Source organism: Xiphophorus couchianus, chromosome 20 (genome assembly GCF_001444195.1).
Source record: "Xiphophorus couchianus chromosome 20, X_couchianus-1.0, whole genome shotgun sequence".
Taxonomy (NCBI): domain Eukaryota; kingdom Metazoa; phylum Chordata; class Actinopteri; order Cyprinodontiformes; family Poeciliidae; genus Xiphophorus; species Xiphophorus couchianus.
In genome coordinates, this window is record NC_040247.1 from 13,737,328 (window position 1) to 13,754,679 (window position 17,352).

General features: G+C 36.6%; 1 protein-coding gene across 5 annotated transcripts in view; it reads left to right on the forward strand.

Moving 5' to 3' along the window:
- The window catches only part of cacna2d2a (calcium channel, voltage-dependent, alpha 2/delta subunit 2a), a 219,918-nt gene that overhangs the window by 190,863 nt on the left and 11,703 nt on the right, over nucleotides 1–17,352 (forward strand). For 4 of the 5 annotated variants that reach the window (XM_028001954.1, XM_028001955.1, XM_028001957.1 and 1 more), the window contains 19 exons: nucleotides 172–240; nucleotides 1,084–1,158; nucleotides 1,246–1,320; nucleotides 1,439–1,510; nucleotides 3,140–3,211; nucleotides 3,395–3,456; nucleotides 7,121–7,197; nucleotides 8,295–8,309; nucleotides 10,832–10,892; nucleotides 12,556–12,653; nucleotides 14,478–14,568; nucleotides 14,678–14,740; nucleotides 14,900–15,003; nucleotides 15,101–15,199; nucleotides 15,398–15,489; nucleotides 15,589–15,636; nucleotides 15,736–15,807; nucleotides 15,897–16,049; nucleotides 16,682–16,734. In XM_028001954.1, the coding sequence (XP_027857755.1) occupies nucleotides 172–240; nucleotides 1,084–1,158; nucleotides 1,246–1,320; nucleotides 1,439–1,510; nucleotides 3,140–3,211; nucleotides 3,395–3,456; nucleotides 7,121–7,197; nucleotides 8,295–8,309; nucleotides 10,832–10,892; nucleotides 12,556–12,653; nucleotides 14,478–14,568; nucleotides 14,678–14,740; nucleotides 14,900–15,003; nucleotides 15,101–15,199; nucleotides 15,398–15,489; nucleotides 15,589–15,636; nucleotides 15,736–15,807; nucleotides 15,897–16,049; nucleotides 16,682–16,734 (1,451 nt within the window). The remainder of the gene's footprint in view (nucleotides 1–171; nucleotides 241–1,083; nucleotides 1,159–1,245; nucleotides 1,321–1,438; nucleotides 1,511–3,139; nucleotides 3,212–3,394; nucleotides 3,457–7,120; nucleotides 7,198–8,294; nucleotides 8,310–10,831; nucleotides 10,893–12,555; nucleotides 12,654–14,477; nucleotides 14,569–14,677; nucleotides 14,741–14,899; nucleotides 15,004–15,100; nucleotides 15,200–15,397; nucleotides 15,490–15,588; nucleotides 15,637–15,735; nucleotides 15,808–15,896; nucleotides 16,050–16,681; nucleotides 16,735–17,352) is intronic. The other variant, XM_028001956.1, reaches the window with a different exon arrangement.

Here is a 17,352-nt window from a genome sequence, read left to right on the forward strand (position 1 = left end):
CTTTTTTCTTATCTTATTGGACATATTATGTATCATTGTAAGGTTTTTTCATTTGCAAAATCAAGGTGAAGGCACTTAGTTTCTATTTACAAGTCTCCAGTTTCTACTGAAGAGAAATTTTGATTATTTAAAATCTAATTGTAGTTATAAATTTCTGACCTTTTTTTTAAGGGTTTGGGGCTTGTCATCACAGGAACGATGCCAGTTTTCAACCTCACTGCAGATAGCGCTAGCTCTCAGGTAAAAACAACTGACTTTTAAAGTCTCTACCAATCCACTCACCCACACACAAATCAGTATGACTCACAAACCAATCTATTAATATTATTATTCTGTTAAAAAGTTTTTCTTGCCCTTTAAGTGGGCGAAGCTTTAAACATACATAATGATTTCAGCTTTTATATTCATTATTTATCTGCGTGTCACCATCATCAATCATCTGTAATGATGTTCACACAGCGCTGACTTTCTGTGGCAACACCTCCCCCTTGAGGTGACATCCGACATTACAACAAATTGTCTGTGGTATCCACTGACCACAACGATGCAATGCCTTGAAAATATTCATATCCCTGGGGGTTTTCCTCAGTCATGTAGGAACAAGGTTGCAACCACAAACTTTAACAAATTTCATGTGATAGACGAACACAACGTTTTGTAAAGTTTAAGCAACAGGATGCATGGTTTTGAACATTGTTTACAAACAAATTACGTCTAAAGATAAATTCTGAAAGTTGAGTTTGTACATCCATCTGAGCAAACTCTGAGCAGCTTCACTGTGCCCGCTGAAGAAACACATCCGTACAGCATGATGCTGCAACCACCATGTTTTTCTATGGTGTGCAGCTTTTGTTGGCGTAGATACTAAATGCTAGCTACATTTCTGTGCCAGTCTTCCAGAGGACACCCTTTACATTTTGCTTGTGGTTTTCTTTTTCTCATTCTTTGTGAAATGCATGACTAATCGTTGTCCTGATAGATTTTCCAGCTCGAGCTGCGGCGCTTTGCATCTCCTCCTTTTCCAGGAAAAGAGGAGTTCTTAATATTATATTAGGATCCTAATAGTTTCTTTTCATCCTACAGAATCAGCTCATCCTTGGGGTTATGGGAGTAGATGTTGCAATTAATGAAATCAAGAAGAAGACTCCAACATACAGAGTGAGCATTCTTTGGTCTCATTATCATACCCACATATTTTATCTTTGAAAGGTTAATAAATCATTTTCTAACTTATTTTGTTTGCAGCTTGGGGCCAATGGCTACACATTTGCTACTGACCCAAACGGTTACGTGCTGCTGCATCCTAACCTAAGACCCAAGGTAGGTCCGCCTCTGTGCATCTAATTAGTTTCCTAATTCTAAATCTAAATATGGACTTTATTTGTTTTAAATTATGTTTTTCCTCCCCCACTATCTCCCACCCCTCTGTGCTGTTCAGATCATTAACTTCAGGGAGCCTGTCACTCTGGACTTTCTGGATGCAGAACTAGAAGATAACAACAAGGAGGAGGTAAAGCGAGTTATCAGAAACAAATTGGTTCTCAGGTGTTTTTAGTAGAGTTAAAAATCAGAAATAACTGGATAAAACAGACAACATTTACTCACACTGAAGCAACCAAACGTTTGATCTCATTTCAGTAGACTACAATATCAATAATAATTTATAATTTTACATATTTCTTCAGTGACTGACAGAATTTAAACTTCAGGGTTTCCCCCAGCGTATTATAAGCCTGGTGGGCCACCAGGCTTTACTTGTGCTCCCATTAGGCTAAGCATTATTTATTTAGTTTAGCTTTTTTAAATTTTTCCCCTTTTTTAAGACTTTATGGTTAGTGTCCAGGTGTTACTCTTCCAATAATACATAATTATCAAGTAACATTTTTTTAAAATTTTCTGTCAACTTCAAACATTTTTTAACTCAAAAAATGGCAGTCATCTAGCGGCCTTCCACCGGATTTAGCAAGTTTTTTGGGGAAAACACCCAAAAACTTTATGATTTTTTTTATCCTTCCACAAGCTTCTATCAATATGCATCTTGAGTTGACAGAATATGTGTAACTGAGTCAGATTTATAGGCTGCCATCATCATCAGCAACTCCTCTAGACACATAATTTCTTACTAAGAACAGAACGTTTTTTTATGGCTGCTCTAAATCATTGAGTTTGTTGTTTATGAGACTCTTTGTAACTAATTTGACAGAATACTTAAGAGTTATTGTCTATTTGGGAAAACAATTTATGTCCAAGCTTTAACATCATGGCTAATGTTTTGAAATGTTCTTTCCTCATGTTATCATGTATCTTGTGAAATGCACCAGTCCCTTTAGCAGAGCAGCCCACAACATGATGCTGCCACCCTTGTACTACATTGTTAGGATGTTACTGTCAGGCTTTCATTAGGGTCAGATACTTCAATTTTAGTGTCGTTATACCACAGGACATGCCTCCAAAGACTAAAATCTTTGCCCATGAGTGTATCTATGTTTTATGGTACACTCGGTAATAAATGATTTCTTTCTCTGAGGACAACATTTCACTGTGGATAATGATATTCTTCCCAGCTTCATCCAGCGTTTTCACAAGTTCTTTTACTTTTCTTTTTGTGGTATGATGTCTGGACATTCCCATGCTGTTTATACATGCAAGGACAAACCAGACACGTGAAAGTCCACAATTTTTTCCTTGTTATTATTATTCTGGCATTTAGCAAACGGAAATACTTTTACCATTTTTTTTAAAACCATTATTTCACCTGGAAAATACCATTGAGATTAAAAAAGCACATCAGCAGCACAGCGTCATAAATACGTTAATTAAAAGATTCCTCAGCTGAAACATTTACAGACAGGTGATTCCTTCTCGAAATCAGTAAGAACATAATTAAAATCATTTGGAGACAACACCTTTAGATTCATGTATTTCTGCAACTCAATGCCAGAAGAAGCAGAAAACTCCTGGTTTAAGTCCTGACTTGAAACAAAAAACTTTAGTCTAATTTAATGTTAGACAGAAGGAAAAATTGTGACTTGTTTTTATACAGTGTATGTAAATATCAGATTTCAGTTATATTTAATTCTTTTGTTTTTCTGCGTATTGTGTGCCTTCTCATTGCATTCTCTGTTTTGCTTTCCTGCAGATCCGCCGACAGATGATTGATGGCAAATCGGGGCAAAGAAAAATCAAGACGCTCATTAAGTCAGTTGATGAGGCAAGTCATCAATATATGTGACTCAATCATGATCCAAAGTAGCACCTTCCTGCATAGTGTGGTAATGAATCTGAATCAGTCAATGTGTTCACTGCCCTTTGTTTCCTTCTAATTATGGGAGGCGAAATGTGCAGATCCTTTAGCAGGGTTAGCTCACTGTAGTTCTTTTGTGTTTACCCACAGAGATACATCGACGAAGCCATGCGAACGTACACATGGACGCCCGTTGAAGGTACAAACTACAGGTAGGTTTGCATCTAAGAACGCATTACCTGACATTCAGACCAAAATATTCGAACCTGTAAGTGTTTTTTAAATATCTTCTTTCACTTTGGAGCAGTTCACAGTTATAAATATGAAGTGCAGCTGCTGCATCTCCCAAACTGAGTTACTGTTTTAATAGATAGTAAAAAATTCCAAAACTAGGTCATTTAAGAGACTAAAAATGCCAAATTAAGTCTAAAACTTATTTAAATACAAACCAGTTTTTACAATTTAAGTTGCAATTTTAACACAGTCTGATTTCTGATTTACATCTGCAAATACTTGCCCAGTTCTGTTAATTTTTATCTACGAAATTATATGATTATCCAATTTTAAAATCTGACTGTTATGGTCTGCAATAATGAGATATTTTAAAGCATGGTCCTGTTATGTGTTGTACTTCAGGTGTTTTCGTACATTTACGCTTTGAAAAGGACAAAATTTAAAAAGCAATGCCCTGTGCTGAAGTATTTGCTTTAAATTCAATATATTCTTTAGTTCTGCAACACATTGATGGATTAGGCAGAATCCACTTATAACATGAATATGTATATTTTTATACTAACTCTATAAGACCTCACATGAATTTGGTCAAAGTGCATCAGGACAAAGTGTTGCTTCTATTGCAGCAAAAGTCTTTGGTTTGCACACATTGAGTAAAATATTCTGGATTTCTTCCATGATATTTTATTTGACCAAAAATCTGAGAAATGAAGTCTCTTCATAAATTAATATAGTTATCGATCACCTGTTGATTCCTGAAAAATTACTAGAACTGAATTTTGAAACTGAATTTGTTGTTAGCGTCATTAAAGTAAAAAGTAAGAAAAATGTGTTGAAATAAAAACCTTCAAAAGAATCATAAGGGGAAAATATTATTCTGCCTTAAGATCAACAACAAAATCATATTAATTCACCTTTTTATTTTTTATTCACCACTTTATAAATAAACCATACATTAGTTGTTAATTGTGCTTTTCTTTCCTCATTCTGTCTTTTAAGCCAAATGCAAGCAGTGTGTGTGTTTGTATAACCTTAATATTTTTAACTATGATTTATAAAATGTGTTAATTCAATTTATGGCAAAGACAATTATTTACAAGAAAGGCAAACTAAAATTTTAAGCCTATAAAATACCTTTTCTTGCTGTGTAAATCAATAGTAGACTAGAAATGCTTACAAATGTGTGAGCGTCATTTAAATGCAGTGTTTTAAAGTGCAAAGATGCATAAAACGCTTTGTTGGAAAGCTTGAGTTTTATGCATCTCCTAATTAATTCACATTTCAAAGTAAAATACAGTCACACAAAGACTAGAAAAGAATAAGTGAATCTTTTGAACATTTCATGTTTAGTTTAAAAATGAATTTCGGTTTGAAAAGTATTCAATCGTGAGAACCAGGGCCAAAGATAAGCTAGCATTAATCTTCGGCTATTCAATTGTAGTTTTTTAAAGCTTATTGGTGATACGGAGGGATAGATGAGCTTTATGCATTGGGGGATGAGTACCTTGTTTCTCTTGAATGTGCAAATGCAAGACTGATGCAATAAAGGCCGAACCATTAGCCTGGACCTTATTATTCTCCTCCATCAGTTTACAAGTTGGCCTTATTGATGACATTAGAAAGTGTTGAAGTTGTACTTGGATTCGGGCTGTTTCTGATGACAGTGCTGTTTTTTTGTTTTGTTTGTTTTTTTATGATTTTGTGTCTCTTAAAATAGATTAAATGTTTTTTCATTTTGGTATTTTCATACCAAAAAATTCAAATGACCTCTTCATTTTTTGGTAAAATGAAAAGGTCAGATTTTACCAAAACATCCGGATTTATGAACAGTTTGATGAGGACCAAGTTAGCTTCACTTGTAATTTGGGGAAAATTAGTTAATGTGAAGTGAAACTCGAAGCGCTTACACTATTCCCATCCTTAGACATCACTAATGGGGTTGTTGGAGATCACAGGGGGTCTGCAAGGTTGTCACTGCACAGATGTGCTAAATTAGATTTGCTTTTATGTAAAAAAGGAAATCATAGCACATTCAGTGGATTATAGGGTCTGTTTGAAAATGTGGCACATCAAATGCTTCTGTCGCACAAAGAGAAAAAGGCTTTCCTGCTTTTAGGAAATTACAGCAAATCAAAGATGGAGAACATCTAAAGCTCTGCACAACTGAGTGATGTTTTTCAATTAAAACATCCACATACGTCGCAGGAATGATCCTAAAATATCTTTTCTGTGAAATACGTATACAGGTACAAAATAAAATATCAAAGAGTATTTTTATATTAAATAAACAGAAAGCACTGCACATTCTTTGCTGAATTATCAATAAGGTTGGTTACCTGTATCACACAAATCCAGTATTTATAAACTCTAAATTATTACTGAAATGGTGAATTTACAAACGGTGTGCATCTTATTTAAAAGTGAACAGCTACCAGAAAATATTCAAAAATTGTTTTCAAAAGAAGAAGGACTTTATAATCCCAGAGGGAAATGCAAATTAAAAGCTTGGAGATCAGAACCAGAAAAAGAAGTTTTTGCGTTTCAGTCTGTGGTGTGAAACTATGGAAGAATCTGATTGTGGCATTAAAGCAATGTCCAAACATTAGACTATTCAAACTTTAGTATAAAGAAATAGTCTACAATGAATATGAGAAACTGTCTTGATGTATTATGTTGTTGTTGTTACACAGCAATGTTAGCGTCATTAATAATTAGGGGTTTCACAAATTTATCAGCCAGCCGATTTGCTTTTATTTTAGGAGATTGGTGATCTGCTGATACTTATATGTGAAGTCGATCTTATCTACCTCACCCCAATATCTATATATACATGTCTACATACATATATCAAAAAATAACCCACTGACCTCTTCTGCTCCGCAATGACAGAGGTTTCACTGATAGACTGACCCTCCAGGTCATTTCTGCATGTTTTCAGTTGACAATATTCTACCCACTGTTATCAACTTGGTGACTTTCTTGCTAAATTTAGCGAAATTTCAGACGAAAAAAATGGTATTGGTCAAAATCAGAATCGGCAGGTCAGGCTTTTTAACGATCAGTAATCGACGATAGGGAAGAAAACTGCAATTGGTGCGCCCCAGTTATCATTATTATTGTTGTTAATACTATTAGAGCTACTATTAGCACATTGTTGAATGCATTGAATTAAGCAAGAATCTGAAAGTAGAATGAAGGTGTATTCATTGGCTCATTCAATAAACTTCGAAAATGTGAAATACAGCTCTGGAAAATATTAAGAGACCACTTAAAATGATCAGTTTCTCTGATTTTACTTTTTATAGGTTTATGTTGGAGTAAAATGAACTTTGTTCTTTTATCCTATGAACTACTGACAACATGTCTCTGAAATTCCAAGCAAAAATTTTGTATTTATTAGCAGAAAATGAGAAATGGTCAAAATAAGGAAAAAGATGCACTGCTTTCAGACCTCAAATAATGTAAAGAAAACAAGTTGATATTCATTTAGGAACAACAATACTAATGTTTTAACTCAGGAAGAGTTCAGAAACCAATATTAGATGGAAAAACCAGGAGGTTTTCAGTGCAGTGGGCTCTTCATTTTCTCCAAAGCTGTATTTTTATGTCTGCTTACGTTGTTCCTTATCTTTCCCAACTCAGTTTAGGGTTGGTACTGCCCACATATAGTGAGAACCATGTCAAGGCCAACCTAAGTGACCAGATCCTTCAGGTGCAGTGTAAGTACTTTGGGTCAGACCCAGCGTCCTTCTCCCCTCAGTCTGTCCTCCTCCTCTTTTCTCTGCTCTTTCTCTTTCTGATGTGACCTTACACTCGAATTCAGTCATTTGTTGCGGGTTTCCAACATCATCATATGGAGTGTCCGAGGGGATTGGTCTGCCCCGGCCCCTCAGCTTCCCTCTTCCCCTTCTCTATGCTCTCTGATAGGCAGGATCATTCGGTTCCCGAGTCCCTCGACTCCTCCTCCTCCGCTCCCCCCGCTCCCTCCTGTCTTCATGCTGTGCTGTAAAATGGTGATGTTTTTTCTTCACACTGGCTGAAGAAAAAAATAACTGAACAGACAGAAAGGTGAAAGCTGTGGTTTTACTGTACTCCTCAGGTGAAAATAATGGTGACCTTTGTGCTATTATTTTTTGTTTTACCAAATGCTCTCGCCTCTTCTCCACCATAGTAATGATTCTGAAGCGTCTGTGTTTTAAATTATTGGATGTTTCTGACCAGAAAGCTGTGAAAAAATGCATGCTTTTCACTCCTTATGATTATTTTTATGATTTTTCTTTTTTTTTCTGTCATGTGTGGGAATTTATTTCCTCTTCTTTTGGATGGTGTGAGATGTTGATCAGCTTTGGAATCATTCGATTGCTAAACTCCCACATGGCCTGGAACTATGGCTTTTCAACTGTGGGAGTTTGTTTTTTTCTGGGTCTGATTTGGGACACATTTTGTGTCTTTCATTCTTTCTTTGTCCAGACCCTGATTCTCCTCTCTTTTCCTGGTGTTTTTTAATTAATATTATTTTTTCTCTTTTGTTCTGCCATGGTTATTTCTCACAATTTGTGTTAAGTGGCTTTCCTGGCTTTCTTTGCCCAGGATGTCTTTGTTTTTCTTTGTTTGGTCTTGCAGAAAGAATGTTTGTTCTTCATTTATTTCTCTCTGTTGTCTGGTTTGACTTGAATTGGTTTCTTTTCTTTCAAGAAAACAATATTTTTATTCAAACAGTTATTGAATAAAATATTGTCTGTGATTCCCCCCTCCCCTTCCTACCCGATCCTCTGTTTCTTTTCTTGCTCACTCCTTCTCTGATGGATCCACACAGTCTCATACATCAAGGGCAAGTATACTCCATATCGGTCCACATTCCCTACCTTTACTTCCTAATCCCTACCGCTTCCTCCTCCTTACCTCACCCCTTATCCTAAACCTTCCTCTCCTCCCTCCTCTCACCTGTCCCAGCCTGCTTGCCTTTGTCCCTGCCAACCATGCCTTTAGCCCTTCCAACCTTTCTTTCTTCCTTTTCCCCTCCTCTCTTCCTTCGTTAATCCCTTCTCCTCTTGACCCTCTTGCTGCAGCTCAGATCCCACAATGACTCCTCCGGTCCTCAGCCTCACTCTCTCTCACACATATCTGCTGCTCCAGGAACCTTAAATATATATCTATATATATATAGAGATATATATTTTGGGGGAAAAGCAAAGCAACAGCACCCACGGATGATACACTTTAATGTTTTCTGTTTAAATTTGTCTTCTGTCCCCACTCCCACATCAATCCCTTTTTCTTTGGTAGACAGTTTCAGAGAAGCTGTCCCTTCTCTGGCTCTGTTTCTTTCACCTCACCATAATCTCTCTATTTTCCCCTCTAATTAACTTCAGTCTCTCTCTTTTCATCTTCTTTCTACAGTGTAACTAGTTTATTTAACACTAGCATTCAGGTATTAGATTTAAATATAATTTTTTTCCAGTGCCAAATCTGCACATCACACATTTATTTACTGCTTTGCAAAATTATGCATAGTTCTTGAACTTTTCCACATTTTGTCACATTATAGCCAAAATTTATAGTGTTTTTATTGGAATGTTATGAGTTAAACCAACATAAAGTGATGCATGTGTGAGTCTTTTAACCTGGAAGGTAAACAGACATATTTTTTATAATTGTAAAACATTGTCATATTTTTCTAATAAGAGAAGAAACTTCAGATTATAAAGTCATAAAGTTTCATTAGCCGTGTTTCCATTACAAATGTGCACAAATCTTTGTTTTTATTCAGCTAAAGTCGAAACAACACAATTTCTTTAATTCAGTGTTTCTGCTAGATAAGAAATTAAACTAAAAACACAAGAATAAGTTTATTCACGCGATTATTAAAAATCATAGCAGCAACGAATTTTAACAGCTACATCAGACTATGTTTGTAATTTAGTCATGGCGCTAATGATCAGAGGAGACGTCGATGCCTTCTTCAGGCGTTGGAGCTACTCATGTGGTGTTTTGGGGAAATTGTTGTCGGTGATTTTACAGAAGAGTTATGGATTCAACATGTTAAAATGACACGTTTTATGAACTACGCGATGCTGTGACCCGCACATTGTCCGAAAAAGACAAACCATCATCCTTTTACTACTTCCTGTCATCTTCTGCGTCGTTTTCACCAGTAGCAACGTCAGGCTGTTGACCACGTGACTCGTATGATGCACAAAAAAGTGTTTCTACTGCAGTTTTACAAAATACTGTTTTACAAAAAATGTGAGTTTTGTGAGTTTTTCAAAACTGGTGTGTTTCTATTTAGCAAATTTATTTTCGTAATTTCGATGTGCACAGTTTTATTGTTAATGGAAACGCAGCTATTGACACCGTGGTATAGACGTACTTTGACCAAATTTGATAGACTTGTAACAGCTTGGCTGCCGTAGTTTGTCTGCCTTTAGCTGGAAACAGTGCAGTGTGCAGACTAACGCCACAGGGCTGAGCTCCATCCTGGCCTCTCAGGTCTCCCCATGCTGTCAGGTTTCTCACCTGACTCCTAAATGTTGTCCCTCTGTACTCCTCGTCTCCATTGGCTTGTTTCCCCTCTCTCCTCACCCCTCAGACCGCCAGGGGCACGGCCCACTGCTTCCTCTGTAAACCTGACCCCGGATGTGCATGGCATTGTGGGCGGAAAACTACCTGGGCACTCTATTTCGTCTAAGCACACGTTAAATTTCTCTTCTGGTTCTGAGTCAATTAGAAAATATGGGACTCTTCTGAGGGTTCAGTGGCATTTCTTCTTGCTGTTTTGTTCCAGATGGATCAACCCAAGTTGCCCCACATCATGCCTTTCACAATGTGATGCATTTCCCCCGATTAAGTGTCTCTCTGAGTCCTCTCCCCCTGTCGGTCTGAGGGGTGACCACTTCCATTAGGACCTTCACCCACCTCCTCCCCCCCTGCAAATAGTTGGCCATGTTGATGCCTGCCTGATCTAAAAGCACTCATTATGCACAATCTGTCTGAGAACTCGCTTCTTGACACATCACGCCTGATAAAGTCAGTTCTCAGATGTCTGAAAAAAAAAAAAAAAAATCAGACTGAAATCAAACCTAATCAGAAAGAAAAAAGGGTCTTTGTTGGCAAAGCAACAATCAAACCGAATACGTGAGTGCTTGTGGAAGTAAAAAGTGGTGATGCATCGAGTCAGGTTGTGTTTTAGGCACCATATTGGCTAACGCTGGTGTTCTCATGATACCTCACTGTTGCTATGGTAAAGTCTCTTCTGCGTCCCTGCACCTCTGAAGAACAGCTGCTGTTTACCCAGTTTACTCCCCGCTGCTCTGCCCACTGCTCTTCCTGGATAATCTCCCCTTTCTGTTGCAGATTTTGAATCTCTGCTGCCAAACAGTTTTGAGTCTGAAGGACATGTATTCATTGCTCCCAGGTAGCCCTTTGTATGAATGCTTGCTGTCGTTGGTGGTCATCAGTTTTTCACCGTGTTTCAGTCACTTTATGTAGTTTTTATATTTGTTAGTTCGTCTTATTGTTATGTACGTAATGGAGCCTACAACTTTTGAATTGGATCATAAATTACTGTCACAACTGTTGTTCCATACTTTTAAATTCTTGAAAAATTAACTACAAAAGCGTGTTGGATGTTTGCATGGTGCTGTTGTGTGATCCTGCATGTTTGCATTGCAAAAATACAACATGAAGCCATTAGGTTGTGATTCTATTGAGGAAAGACTATTTTTATGAAGCAAATATCGTTGGTTTAACCAAAAAGGGGAAAATGCATGTGTTGTTCTCTGTTTTAAAAAAAATCCTTGTACCTTTTTTTGATGAGTTTGGAGTTTTTGAAGTGGGGTCTTTTGGAGAGTTTATGAATCTGGCATAGCTGGCCAGAATGATAATATGATGTAAAATAATCTGGTATAAAAATAATTGAAACAGCTTTGAGCAGAGCAGATACATTAGTTTTAAATGTTTGAATCACTAAGATCCAATCTGTTTAAAGGAAAAATAAAAGCTAAGGAAGTTTGAAATTCATTTGAGGTTCTTCTTCTGCTACTTATGTGACCCGGATAAATCAGCAGTGACCCCTACTGTCGAGAAAGAGAAGTAAAATAACTCTAGCTTAATTAAATATTTGTTCTAATCTCTTTAATCCAGTGCAGATTGCCTCACACTGATTGCGTGGATAATCTACTATAATTGAAGAAACATTTAAAAGTACATGTGCTGGCCACTGGGTGTAATCAATCATTATTTCTTATAAATTTCTTTACTTTTTGTTTTGTAGACTTAAGCCACAATTAATACATTTTGTTGATCATTTAGTGCCCAGTAGACACCATTTTTGTCTAACTATATCTTAAATTTCTTTTTAATTATTTAAAAAAAATAGAGTTAGCTATTTAGCCTAAATTCATAAAAGAAAGAACAAGACACCATGTAGACTTTAAATATTTCACTCTAGCTCCATGTTTCATTCATATTTCCCTTTCCTGTCAGCCTACTTTCAAAAAATAAGGGACACTAGAGCCCACAAAAAGAATTTTAAAAAATATATGTAATAAAGAGACTCTATTTTTTTTTTGACATCTTATTTTTAATAAAGTTTTACCTGGAACATTACTGATAAAGGATGGCAGAACAATGTGATCTTTAATGAAGTTAGATTGTTTACTAGGTAAACTAGCTTCTAATTTTAAAAGAAAAAATATGCTAACTTAATTACTAGTCGTTTAAACTGTTTTAAAGCTTTTAGGAGTGTTTCCCAGTCGGACTGGCCAACCTGAGAAAATAAAACTCATAACCTCTCTTCCAAAGCCCACATTTTAAAAAAGTCCAAATTAAGTTTAGTTATTCTCATGCTTTGCCTCGCTGTCCCATCCTTTGTGGAAGTATTTTTGTGAACCTGAGCATGCCACTCACTTTAGCAACACTCAACGTGAGTGTGGACTCATGCTTCCCCCACCATGTTTTGTGTGTCTTTCAATGAGAAACATCTAAGAGAGTCAGTGTTGATGGCAAAGGCAACATTGTTGCTTTTTTTGTTGTTTTCTTTTACTTTGCCACATGTGAGTCCTTTGCCTTTTTCTCAGGGAGTACTGCAATGATCTCGAACTTTCCAACAACAACACCGAGTTCCTGCTCAACTTCATTGCCCTGATGGAGAAGGTGACTCCAGACTCCAAGCAATGTAAGTTTCATTCCTATTACAAGCCTGGACTCCAGAGTTCAAGCAATTTGGTTGCACAAGCAAATAAATATCTGTCAAAAACAACCGTTTTCTTATTGGTTTCCCAACATTTGAAGTCTCTTAGAAGCAGCAATACATATCACGGCCCAGCTGTAGCTAATGCTAAATTAGTTACTGTTTTGCTGGGTGCTGTCATCATAATGTTTTGGTTTGTCTGTCCAGTGAAGCAGCTGCATCATAGTCATCATGTTTGTGCTCCAGATTACTACCGAAACAATAACACATTTTATTGCCTGCAGCAGTCAGGTGGCCATAGTTTTTCATAAAGGAACATCTCAGAAGCTCAGATGAGAAACAACCTGTGTAAAGTGTCCAAAATAAGCCCTAAAGATGTCAAAAAATATGACTTGAAAAGGTTTAAATGCTGAGCAATGTGTGATTTGTGTTTGTGTTTGCGATCCACTCCTCACATACAGTTCTGTAAAAACTGAAGAGCCCACTGCTCTGAACCCCATTGAAAACCTCCTGGTTATTCCACCTAATATTAGTTTCTGAATTCTTCCTGAGTTAAAACATTAGTTTTGTTCTTTCTTAATTAAAAATAACTTGCTTTCTTTGCGTTATTTGAGGTCTGAAAGCTCTGTATCTTTTTCATTATTTTTGACCATTTCTCATTTTCTGCAAATAAATAGTAAATTTTTGCTTGGAATGTCAGAGACATGTTGTCAGTAGTTCAGAGAATAAAAGAACAATGTTCATTTTACTCAAACATAAACCTAAAGAGAATAAAATCAGAGAAACTGATCATTTTAAGCGGTCTCTTAAGTTTTTCCAGAGCTGTATGTTTCATCTAATAAATTAATTTTACTGATTCAGTTGTTGGACTCTTTGTAATTTTTCCCAGCAGTAAAATCGACACAGAAAACCCTTGTAAAGGAGTCACTTTACACTGATTTTACCTCCACCGTCTTAAATAATCGCACATTCAGACAGAATACGTTGAAGATACACAAATTTAGAAGATAATAACTTTTTCTGACTTCATATTTTTTCTAAATGCAACACAAGCTCTAATTCTTTAGACAAACCTTTTTCAGACATAAACAAGATATAATCTGTTGTGGAGCAGCAGAAGCAAAAAATGTAATTACTACGACTACTACTCATCTTTGTAGCCTACTATTCTGTCAAAATGCACATGAAATAACAAAAATATTATGTATTTGGTACTGTTTGGTGTACCAGAACAACCAGTGCAGAAACATTAGTCTGGAGCCCTGCATATTGAAGGAAAAATCTCTAAATTAATCTGATTAAGAAAATAAATGTAGCCCAGATAATCTAAGTGCAACATTCTGCAGCAGTTCCTGTCTGCTCCTCATTTTCCACTGACAAAGTGTCCTTTCCTTGTGTTTTTTTCCCTTTTTGTTGAGTTTATTTTGAGTAAATCCCATATCCACTATCCTGCTGCCAGAAATGCTGCAGCGCTTTAAATGTTTTAATCTGCAGATGAAAATAGTCTCTAACAAATGCATCACAGATTCATCTTTGAGTAATGGTTGTGAAATTGTTCAGCGATGCGGATTTTACAATCAAACCCCGAACGCAGCTCTGTTTCTGAAGGATCCAGTTAACAAATGTTTTGCTGGACTTTTTATTTTTGTTGCACACAAAATGAAAGCAACTTTATTCTTTTTAAATGCACAGAAACACGTGTAGCTAATGTTGCTTTGACTACAAAAGCAAGACAAGGTAGTAATAAAATTTGTTTCAATCTCAGTACTACTCCACCATCCTCTCTGTGTTTCTTAAATTTTCATCCAGGTGACAGTTTGCTCCTTCACAATCTGATTCTTGACACTGGCATCATCCGGCAGCTGGTCGATAAAGTGTGGAAGAATAAAGACTTAAATACGTGAGAGGCACCAAGCTGCTTTGATTGAAGTTTATTCTCAAACATCACCAGTGGGGAAGTTGTAGATCTGAGTCCTGCCTGTTTGTTTTTCCTCAATCCTGACATTTAGATACGGCTTCCTGGCTGTGTTTGCTGCAACAGATGGAGGCATAACAAGAGTCTTTCCAAACAAGTAAGAGCAGATTTCATCACTGCTGTGTGTCTTGACTGCAGCTGTTTCTTTAGATCTTACATTTCTCACTCGGTTCTATTTTTGGATGATAAGTTAGGATGTTACATAAGGTCGAGGAGGGAGCTTGAACAGCAGATATTTGCTACTTTTAAATCTTAGAGCTGCAGAAACCTGGGAGGAAGACCCAGAGCCGTTTAATGCCAGCTACTACCGCCGTAGCCTTGACAACAAGGGTTACATCTTCACAGCACCGTATCGATCAGGTGAATGATCCTCTTTGGTTGCGTAACTAAACCACAGCTTGAACCTCCGACCCCCTTCATGTGTCTTGATTTGTGTGTGTGTGTGTGTCTCATGCAGCTGGGGCCGATCTGTTGAACCCAGAAAACGACACAGTGGGAATTTTGGTCAGCACGGCTCTGGATATCACAATAGGCGGGAAGACGGTCAAACCTGCAGGTGAGCAAACAGAAAAACGTCATTACAAATGGTAGGGAAAATGATTCAGATCAAGATAAAGGGGAGGTACAGTACAGACCAAAAGTTTGGACACAACTGTGTGTCCAAACTTTTGGTCTGTACTGTATGTAACTTCTCTTCTGTTATTTTATGCATTAAATATAATTTTTAATGCTTTTATTACTCCGTTTTTCTCAGTTCTTGGAGTAAAGTTAGACCTGGAAGCATGGACCGATAAATTCAAGATTCTTGCCAGCAACCATACGGACAGCCGTCAAGGCTCAAATACGGTATAAAGTATAATGTTTTAAATGTTAATTTAATAGAAAAAGAATTATTTTGATGAGAGTTTCAATTCCTGCACCAAATTGTGTTTTCCTCCATGACAGTGTGGACCAAACAGAGGTTGTGAGATGGACTGTGAAGCTAATAGTGATGTGAGTATTTACGCTAGCCGTAAAATTTAAATATATTTTAATATTCTGTTTCTCTCCTGAATAATCTTCAAACTCCTGTTGCCGTGTGTCTTTTTGCAGGATCTCCTGTGCTATTTAATTGATGACGGCGGTTTCCTAATCATGTCAAATCAGAAGGATGACTGGAGCGAGGTTTAATTAAAAATAAGATGTATTTTTCAGACATCACAGATTTACTCTAATCATCACCAAGTGCTGAGCAGAGCTTTGTATCGTTGCAGGTGGGCAAATTTCTTGGTGTCGTTGACCCAAACTTGATGTACGCTCTGTACAACAATTCCTTCTACAAGCGCAAGCAGTCGTTTGATTATCAGTCTGTGTGTGAACAAGTACAAAACAGTGAAGCTGGAGCAGCAAGGCGAGGAGTGTTTGTGGTAAGAACACGATTCCAAACATACCAGGTACTTTTACAAAATCCAAGTTTGTTTTTTAAGATTCCAGCAAAGTTTAGCAAAACTGATAGTTATTTTTGCAATTTTTAATTTTTTTTTTAATTAGAAAACCTCCAAGGTTCATTGGGATATTTCCTTACTTTTCCAAAGGTTTAGTAGGATCCAGAGTTATTTTTTTAAGATTACGCAAAGGATTTTTCAAAATGCTGGAGAGCATTTCAAGAGACTGAGTTCATTTTGCTAGAGCTTTGCAAGTTTTTGAGTTACTTTTATGTGATCCAGAAAAAGTATTCAAAATCCTGAGTACCTTTTCCAATATCCCAACAAAATTATGGCATTACCTAACAACTCCCCCACAAAACATTTTTTCTTCTAGTAAACTATTTTTCTGTTTCATCTTCAGTAATAATTTCCCTTTGTGAAATCACAGAAAAGTAATTGAGTGGTCCTAAAATGGACAAAACCTTTCCTTCATTTTAATTAATGCTACTTTATGTCAAAAACAAAAATATAAGTAGTAATTTTAGAAAGATAAACATGTAAGAGGCAACTGCAAATAAATTATACTGACCCGTTAAGCAGAAAGAAATGATTAAATGTTTCTTTGTCTGCAGCCTACGATTGCAGACTTTGTTAACCTGGCATGGTGGACATCAGCTGCTGCATGGTAAGATTTGAAGCACCTCGCTCCTTGCAGTTTGAACTCTGGGTCAATAAACTGCACAAAATAATGTGCACATTTTGCTATTTAGCTATATCTGGATTCAAAGTAGGAGACTGGCTATCTAGTTAGTTAATTGTTGGTGCTTTCAAAGATTCATTGCATTTTTTTTACTGCTGTTATTTTTTTGGTCAAAGAAATTGTCCAGAGTAGATAAAAAAATATAGATTTTTAATATGTTTTTTTCTACACAGGATATATTTTTGAGCATTGAAATACAATAATTATGACCGGCAGACATAAAAAGCAATACTTACACATAATAGCAAGTTCTCCCAGGCTTCACTTTAGTCCCCAGAACAGAACCAGCTTTTTTCATCAAATAATAAACGATTATGGAGGCACGGAAAGCTCTTAAAGATTGGTAAATGGTTGGGGAAACTTCCTGGTTTAGATGTAATACCTGTGGCAGTAGCATTTTGGTAATATGGGTGAAAAGAGAAGACACTTTTTTGCTCACTATAGCTTTCACACTGAAATTAGATTTCCATATTTAAAAGGGTCATAGATCAAGTTTAAGTCATGTTGAGTCATAATGACTAAATCATGATAAAATCTAAGCGC